General features: G+C 43.7%; 1 protein-coding gene across 1 annotated transcript in view; it reads left to right on the forward strand.

Moving 5' to 3' along the window:
• Nucleotides 1-10,000, forward strand: part of erbb4b (erb-b2 receptor tyrosine kinase 4b) — a gene marked incomplete at both ends in the record, with an annotated part of 423,596 nt that overhangs the window by 294,665 nt on the left and 118,931 nt on the right. Inside the window, one exon of the mRNA XM_080752915.1 lies at nt 3,697-3,829. Within this exon, the coding sequence (XP_080609041.1) occupies nt 3,697-3,829 (133 nt within the window). The remainder of the gene's footprint in view (nt 1-3,696; nt 3,830-10,000) is intronic.

Below are 10,000 nucleotides of genomic sequence, written 5' to 3' on the forward strand. Positions count from 1 at the left end.
AGAGCGCGCCAGAAGCAAATGCTTTTTCTGGATTGAAATTCAAACGGAGACGGAGACATTTGTAGGCGTATGCGCACATTTTTTTTTTTTGGGTGCCCCAAACCGGGTCCCAGAGTGAATCAATCTGAATACGGTGCCCTTGCGTGTGTACAACGAAAAACACACAAAATGACACTATAGCCTAAATTTTCCCTCATACCCTGCCAAAAAAGACGTTTCTATAATAAAAACGTCTTTTTAACTATGGACCTCCCTGCCAGACGTCTTCTGAACGTCTTTTAAAAAAAAAAAAAAAAAAAAAAAAATTGAAAAATTTGGACCTCCAACAGTGTACTAGGCATGATTGCGATCGCGAAATTGCATGTTTAACCCCCATTCCAACCCCATCTTTCAAACATGGCAGCCATGTTTGTTTACATTTGAAGAAAACATAAGGGCTGCCTTCTCCTGAATGCCTGAACGGATTTCCAAGCAGATTTTTTTGTTTGAAAGCTGTGAAAAGCACGCACATGCATAGTGCATGATCTGTGCACCAGCGTGCACACTATTTTTTTAACCCTTTGTTGGCGAACCGGCAATATAAGAGGTCCCACTTAAAATATGGCACCGACTGAGTTAACCCTCAATGCAACGCCCCCCCCCCCCCCCCCCAAACAACAACAACAAACATGGCGCCCCCCCATCAGCACTGCGTTCGTAATGCAGAATACTGAGGCTGATAGGGCTTTTACAGCTCAATGTACTGCTCCCTTCCACTACCACACCGTCAGCAACAAGTGGAAAAAAAAGTGGAAAAAACAGCTTTACAGCACACTCACAGGCCAGGCATACAGTATATACTACAGCGGTTTCGTGGCGTTTTCAGAGGTTTCATGTGGACGCGCATTTATTAAGATGATTCTGTGTATGCGGTAAACTTTTTGAAAACGACTCAGTGACATTTTTTAAACATGGCCAGAGTCCTCGATCAGCCTCATCAGTGACCACGCCAGTAGTCTCACCACACAGTCTGTTGACTCACTCCATGTTCAAAAGCTTCCATTCCAGCTGGAAGTGCTGAAAAGGTTCAAGGCTGTAAAACGGATGTCTGCCTCCCCCCCACTTCCCTTTGGTCAACAATATACTTTAAGATGTTTCACAAGGTCTTTTTTTGAACGGAAAAGACACAATGGACAACTTCCTTTTTACCGGTATCAGGGGCGGTGTTACAGAGCATTTGACGGTTGTGGAATATTTCTCTGTTGTGAGAGACTACATTGCCTTGAACACATTTTTCCTTTTTACATTTAAACCACATTGAGGGCTTGGAGTGCAAAAGGCGTAAAGTGACATTTCCCGAATTTTACAGGAGAGCCTTTCATTGATTGCAATTATTTAATTTAAAATAACAAATAGCATGTAAAATGCATTCCATCCATGCATTCCTTCCCCTGGCCAGCCAGGAAATCCCCACTGTCAGGTGAAAAGAAGCAACTTGGACTCCTCATGCATAGAAGGAAGCATGAGGTCACTCCGTTGTCTCCCCAAGCGCGGCAGAGGGAGAGCAGAGCCCAGGATTACATAGGCAATTGGCACTGGGTGAAAATGGGTTACAAAATCGTGGAATAAAAATGATATATAAAAAAAAATGCATTCCATAAAGACTAATCTGTAGGATACAAGTATAGATTGCTTAAATATGTTGTTTTAATTTCATAATAACAATCGATGAAAAGCTTGCGAGTAAAATTCTGAAAAATGTCACTTACGCCCTTCGCGTTCCAAGCCCTCGCCATTCGCTTGTATATATCGGCTATACTGTATGTCTGCTGCAAAACATGGTTGTACATCGAAATGTAGGATTTGAATTGTATCTTTTGGTCTTGAGCATAGCTGCAGTCTATAGGTGAACGAACTATGGAGACCTCAAATGGTTCCCCTTTTACACTCTCCACTTATAGGGCACCATTACTGAAATCCTGAAAAAACTCTGCTCATAGTGGCTGACGTTACAAAAAAAGTCTCCAAACAGCTCTCTCACTCTCTCTCCTTAGCGTACTGTAATTATGTGCAAGCTGCACTCCCTCCACTCCACAACCACCACAGCCTCCACAACCCAGCACCTTTTCCCTCTCTGTTCAGGCCAGGGGCGTCAATTGGGTATGGCAGCTCCCTGCCATACCCTGGGTCCAGGGGGGACAATGAAAGTTACTTTTAAATATAAATCCATGAATGTCTCTTTGTCTACCTGTGCTGGTTATGTTGTTAAATTACTGTAAAATAACTACAGATGCAACATTTAACAAAATGGTCACTTTAACAAGGTATTATAATTATTATTCTCCACACTTGTATTCTCCCCATCTTGATAAAATGGTATGTTCCCAAGTTACCCCAGTCAGCTGCACAGGTGCAATGCATTATTGTTAATTGTGGCACGTTTACTAACATGCCACGTTTAGCTGCAACCATGGAACAACCATTCCAGGCTGCCATATCCAAGAAACCGTAGAAACGGGGGGTAAAATAAAATGTACTTATTAAAATAAACGTATCATGCCTGTTGCTAAGGTAAGGCAACATGACTGGTATCGCGCGTGCAAGATACCAGTCATGTTGCCATACCTTAGCTTTTTCTGAACTGACGCCACTGGTTCAGGCCAGAGAGAGAGAGAGAGAGGAGGAGGAGAGGGTGATGGTGGAAAAGATCAGGAGGAGTTCTAATACTTTGGCTGAAGCCAGTTGAGTGTGATAATTTAATGGGCGCATCACTTCAACCCTCTCTGTCATTTTGTCAGTGCAGGTGAGAGCTTTTTGCCCGTTGGTCTCTGGAGCAGCACTCGCCCCAAATTAGTCCCCTGGCTTTCGTTAAGCGGAAAGTGTAACTACTTTTAAATGGCCAGGCACTGAAGGGGGAAAAAAGTATTTCGCCTCTCCGTGCAAGGTTTGTTGTCAGTCCGGCCAGGGTGTTACAAGCAATGTTTCCCGACGAACGCACTGTCCACAAAATGATACAGATATACATTTACTCACACAAGCTTACCGGTTGCATATCGCTGTCCAGGGGCGTCACAAGGGGGGGAAAAGTGGGACTGAGTTACTAGGGCCCAAGGTGGAGGGGCCTTCATTATTTTATACTTTAGCTATTGAAAAATAGCAGATATACAAGCTCACAGCGCGGCACCGAGTGCCACGCTGCGAGCTTGTAGATATGCTATTTTTGAAAAGTTGTGAATATATGCGTGCAAATCTTGGAATAATATGTAGTTTTTTAAGCGAATATTTGTAACTGAAATTTTGCTTCTGAGGGGGGGTCCCTGGAACTAAATATTTTGAGATGGGGGTCCGTGGCCAAATACATATAATTTGTGGGGTCCTTCACATGAAAAAGATTGAGCACCACTGACATAGAAACATAGGTTAAAAAAAAATAAAGAAAAAAAAAATTTAGAAGACACTTATAGAATCGGGTCAAAAATATTCAAGGACTTGCAAAAATGTTCACGATTTTTCAAAAACAGCAGATCTACCTACTATCTGCTATTTTTCTATATTTAAAGCACAAAATAATGTGTAATAATGCGTTCCCTCCCCTATATGAAGAACATTCATGGATGAAGGGGCCCACAGTGAATCCTTGTACCCAGGGCCCAGAATTTGGTGTGACTCCTCTGTTGCTGTCATTTTAGCCATGCTAATCTCCCCCCTTCTTGGCAGGACTCCGCTCATCGCAGCGGGGGTGATCGGCGGGCTGTTTGTGGTGGTGATCGTGGCGCTGAGCGTGGCCGTGTCCGTCCGCCGCAAGAGCATCAAGAAGAGAAGAGCCCTGCGGCGCTTCCTGGAGACAGAGGTGAGACCGTGACCCCCAAGTACTGAAACAATGGGACCAAATGGACCCCAACAGGTCTGGAGCTCTGAGAGTGTACCAATAGGACAGGGGCCAATACTGATACAGGTACCACCCAAGGTGACCATACATTTTTTACATTTTTGTCTTCCTACATTTCTCTAGTTTACGTTTTGGTATGATAACCCTTTCTGAGACCCAGCATAATTGATGTTATCACCTGCTAGAGTCAGTGTCCCATTAACTTTACTATACAGGGAAAAAAAAGGAAAAAATAATCTGCTTTTAAGTAACATATGAGGAGTCAAACTAGGGGTTTTTCATGTTTCTGAATCCATTGCAAGCATCTGTTTTGCACCAAAAAATTCCTTGGGCTAAAACGGCCCCCTCAAAAATGTGAAAATTGATGACTCATCACTTTTCATCACTAAACCATAGTCGTTTTTAGCCCAAGGAATGTTGTTCGTGCAAAACAGATGCTTGCAATGGATTCAGAATCATGAAAAAAAAAACTAGTTTGACCCCTCATACTTAAAGCAGATTAAGCAGATTTACCTTTTTGTCCCTGTTTAGTAAAGCTAATGGGACACTGACTCTAGTGGCTGATAACACCAATTAAGCTGGGTCTCAGAAAGGGTATCATTACCAAAATGTAAACTAGAGACATGTACGAAGACAAAAATGTAAAAAACGTACGGTCACCTTGGGTGGTACCAATTTGTGAATGTATCAGTATTGGCCCCTGTCTCCGACTCTGAGAGTGTACGAATATAAAAATATCATGCATCATAGGGCACAAAGATGAATAACACTGGAAATAAGGTTACACACAGACGCCTCAGGGCGACATGTGACGCCAATTCTTGGCCATCTAGCCAGTGATACATACATACATACATACATACATACATACTGTACATACATACATACATACATACATACATACATACATACATACATACATACATACTGTACGTACGTACGTACATACATACATACATACATACATACATACATACATACATACATACATACATACATACTGTACGTACATACATACTGTACGTACGTACATACATACATACATACATACATACATACATACATACATACATACTGTACGTACATACATACATACATACATACATACATACATACATACATACATACATACATACATACATACATACATACATACATAAGGACATGCTGTGACGCTGTGACCGTTCACTAACCCTAACCTACAGTCGCAGTAACATAATGTCTTCCTCAAACCACAATCTACACCCCCAAAATCCTCAGTGTTAATTTGCCTCGATGAGAGTGAATCCAAACGGACCCTCCATTTGGTTCCACGTGTAAACTCTCAGTTACAGAGTTACAGACCTGTGCGGGTCAATTCGGAGGTATTCATTGTCACACACAATATTTCTGTGTGACAGCTAAAACATAGGCAGTAGAATTCTTGCGCTCCAGCCTTCCTCAGCAGCGTGGATAACAGTCAAATAAAAACTAAAATAAGGTAGAAGAGATGGGGATAAAAAAGGAGCAATAAAAGCAATGACACGTGCACTCAGGAGGGAGAAGTTCTCGCCCTTAACTGAAAACTTGACTCTTTCATAGAGTATAAGGGTGGAAAAGTGCAATTGAGGAGAGGAGAGGAGAGGAGAGGCACTTTGTTTCAGAAACCAGTACAGGGGAGGGGAGTTTGCCATTACCAGCTTCCAGCTGTTGAGAGTGAAGAGTGTGTTTTTGTGCTGGTATAATGTTGTCAGTAATGAAGACATAGAGCCCTCATGGTTTCCATATACTTCTCTTAACACTGTACTCCAGTCCTCCCCAGCTGAGTAGCTCTCTGCCTGTGCTTTCTGTGAACAATGGCATTGGAAGAGTTCCATACACGCACGCACGCACGCACGCACACTACTGGCACTCGCCTATTCTACCTCCAAATTCCTCTAGCTCAGGGGTCTTCGACAGGGGGTCCGGGACCCCTAGGGGGTCCTCAGAGTTACTACAGGGCGTCCTCCAAATCTTTCAATCCGTTTTATATTAGCAACTTGAACCCTAGTGTTCATATTCTGAGAACTGTAGCCAAAAAATAGCAGATCTACAAGCTCGAGCTTGTAGATCGGCTATTTTCAGCAAAGAGGTTTGGTGTAGAGGGGGAGAAATAGCAGACCAAGTATAGAATGAAAGGTCAAGTTTGTTAAGTATTGACGGTTCAAGTGGTTAAATATCTGAAAACACACATTGACATGATCTACATGCCCAAAACACGCCACTTCGCGTGGCGTTTCGAGCTTGTAGATCTGCTACTACGCTGTAGTATGATCAAGTAGGGCTTTAATTAATTTTAAAACTATGACGAAAAATGTTTGTCGACCGCGTTTTTTTCACTGACGAAAACGAAATAAAAACGTAAGAAAAAAAACCGAAATAAAAACTAAGCTGTGATGACTAAAACTAAGACTAAATATATTGACAATTTTGTCAACAAAATAAAAAAACAGACTAAAACGTTAGGGAGGAACTAGTGGAGAAGAGTCATTTTATGTTTGGTTGCTCTCAGCTGTTGTGTGCTGAAAATAGCCAATCTACAAGATCACAACGTGGCGCAGCGCGACGCGTTGTGAGCTTGTAGATCTGCAACCAAGTGTAAAATCAGTCATTACGATGCCATCAAGGCCTGCCAAAATACATTTCAGTTGACTAAATCAACAGTAGATTTAGTCTAAAATATAAACGAATGCTTTTCAGGTGACTAAATTATGACTAAAACTAAATGACATTTTATTCAAAAGACTATGACAAAAATTTAATCAAACTTTGCTGTCAAAAACAACACTGGGTTTCTGCCCGATATGTGAGTGATTGCTTGATAGGTGAAATACCTCTCTGCAAATCCTCTAACCAAAGTGCAAATACAACCGTTAGATTAAAATGAGCTTGGATATCAAATCATTCATCCGAAATATGGTTTCCTTTACACTTGTGATGAAGAGGAATAAAACTGTAATTTTTATTTCATTGACCAGGGGTGCCTTTTGTCTCATCGTCATTGTGAAAGAAAGTTTGCTGACAGTAGGCACTGAAACACAATGAAACTGTGACACGTGCACGCGCGCACACACGCACGCACGCACGCACGCACGCACGCACGCACGCACGCACGCACGCACGCACACACGCACGCACGCACGCACACACACACACACACACCGATTTATCCATATTTTATATGTTGGCTATTCTGCATCTCTTCTGGGGGTCCCTCCCTGGCACAGAACATTTTCAGATGTGGTTTTGTGGCCAAATGTACTGTTTATACATTTGGGGGTCCATGACAAAAATAGGTTTTGAGAGAGCATAATCCCTCAGAGTAGCAGCGTAGGGGCACAAATGAACCACCTCTTTGGGCAGCTGGCTTCAGCACCACGGTACAGAGTGGGACGGTGGACAGCTCCACTGGTGCTGCAGCTCATGGCTTTAACATCTTCAGCACCACCGTTTGTGGACAGCTCCCTGTACACTGCAGCTGCAGGCTACTCTAGGCCAGTCAATCTAAGCCAAAACAAGGCCCAACCCAAAGGAAATTGCAATTTCTTTTGGGTTATAGGGTTTTGGCATTTAGAGGTAGGATTTAGGGGTTGGGGGTTAGAGTTCATAATTTGTCGCAGCGCGATGTTGTGAGCTGGCAGAAATGGCAATCGTAACATTTTCATTCTAAAACAGGCGTCTTCAACGTTTTCAGGCCAGGGACCCCTTAGCTGAGAGAGAGATGAAGCAGGGACCCCCCACTACATATTGTATAAAATTGTGTTGCAGAAGAGAGATTTTCATAGATTTCATAGACAGCTTAGACTTGTTTGACAGCACCGTCATCATGTTGGAGGAATGTGTATTTTCAGACATTTAACCACTTGAACCATCAAATACTTTAGTCTGCTCTTCTTTGACAAAAATAGCCGATCTACAAGCTTACAACGCCTCGCGTTGCGAGGCGTTGTAAGCTTGTAGATCTGCTATTTTTGGCTAATGTTCCACTCAGAATAGGGATGCTAGGGTTCAAGTGGTTAATGTAAAAAACATGATCCGATCACACAAAGATTTGGCGGCCCCCCTGTAGTATATCTGAGGACCCCCTAGGGGTCCCGGACCCCCTGTTGAAGACCACTGTTCTAAAAGGTTGACGTCCTGACAAGTCTAGTAATGCAAACGTGCGTGCGTGTGCCAGCCGCGGCCGCAGTTTTCCCGGTGAACCTGAGCGCAACGGTGGGGGCGCGGGAGTGTGGGGAACACACACCACTGACTACTGTTGCTGATTTCTCGTCGCCAATTGCAAGATATTTAATAGTTATGTGGGGATGATAACCCCTTCTTCCCACTACTAGACTAAGGATTTATATTGTTTGTGTTATTATTTACAACCACAATTATTCACGTGTGGAAAGATAGCGGTTCCACTAGTTTTACTAGTAGGCTAGTGTAGGCTTGGAAGCCTTTTCAGAAGTTAATTTAATGTTTTCCATTTAATGATGTCCTTTATCCTCATCTATTCTTGCGCTAATGCACGCAACTGTTTTCACCAGGTTTTAAGGCCTAGTAGGCTTTTCAGAAGTTAATTTAATGCTTTCCATGTAATGATTTCCTTTATCGTCATCTTGCGCTAATGCACGCAACTGTTTTCGCCAGGTTTTAAGGTCTCATTTTAGTTGTTTCTCATAAGCTCGCGAGTCTCCTTGCCCATCGGCCCCCACCGTTGCGCTCAGGTTCACCGGGGAAAACTGCGGTCGCGTGCCAGCCTGCGTTGCATGTCCTTGACCGTGTGTATGTGGGTCCGTGTCCGCTCTTTGAATGTCGTGTCTGTATGTGTATCTGTTTGTCCGTGCATGAATGTCATATTTAAGTACTGTCTGTGTGTGTGTGTGTGTGTGTGTGTGTGTGTTTGTGTGTATGTGTGTGTGTGTGTGCGTGTGTATGTGTGTGCACGCGCGTGCGCACGGGGGCCTTCGTCCCCTCTGCGCCCCCACCTCTCTCGTCCTCTCCTCTCCAGCCTGTGAAAGCTGATTTAGAATTCCATTTAAATGAAGAACAGCTATTGTTTTTTAAGCCATTTAGGCCCTAGAATCATTGAATGCTTTAACCATTGAAAAATAGCAGATATACAAGCTCGCAGCGCGGCACCGAGTGCCGCGCTGCAAGCTTGTAGATCTGCTATTTTGGAAAAAAATCATGACATTTTTTGTAAATCTTTGAATATCTGATTTTAGTGAACATTTGTAACTCAATTACTTGCTTGCGGGGTGGTCCCGGATACAAAATATACAAAATATTTTGAGACCGGGTCGGCGGCCAAATACATATAATACAGGGGTCCTTGACATGAGAGAGTTTGAGAACCACTGACGTATAGAAACGTGTTTTTAAAAAAAAAAACCTTAGAAGGATTTAGACTAGAATCGGGTCAAAATCGGGTCAAAATTCAAACGTTCGCGACTTTTCAAAAATAGCAGACCTACAAGCTCGCAGCGCTGCACTCGGTGCCGCTGTGAGCTTGTAGATCTGCTAATTTTTTTATAGTTAAAATAAGTATACGCAATGATGCATAATAAACCGGTCTAAACGGTTTAATCAGACGGCCGCCGTGAGCTGGGGAACACGGGCCATGGACCAGAGAGCTGATTTACTATCCCCTCTCTCTCTCTCTCTCTCTCTCTCTCTCTCTCTCTCTCTCTCTCTCTCTCTCTCTCTCTCTCTCTCTCTCCCTCCCCTACCATCACCCTCCTTCACTTCTCCCCTCCTAACTCTCGCGGTTTTCCTCTCTTTCTCACTCCTGTGTCTAATTCCACTCCTCTCGTTCCTCCGCCGCTCTCTCCCTCTCGTAGCCTCTCGCCGTCTCGTTTTCTCATTCCATCTCTCTCTCTCTCTCTCTCTCCGTCTCTCCGTCCGTCGCTCCATTCCGCCACTTGAGCGGTAATGAAACAACGAGAGCGCGAACACACGGTCCTCTTCAAGCACCCGCAATTATCCAGCGCCCCCCCCCCCCCCCCCCACACACACACACACACACACACACACACACACACGTCCCCAGGGGCGTTGCACCAAACTCTGGGCCCTGGGTACAAGGATTCACTGCGGGGCCCCCCCATGAATGTTCTAACCCATTTA

This window comes from Nannobrachium achirus, assembly GCF_963921795.1.
Source record: "Nannobrachium achirus genome assembly, chromosome: 22".
Classification (NCBI taxonomy): Eukaryota; Metazoa; Chordata; class Actinopteri; order Myctophiformes; family Myctophidae; genus Nannobrachium; species Nannobrachium achirus.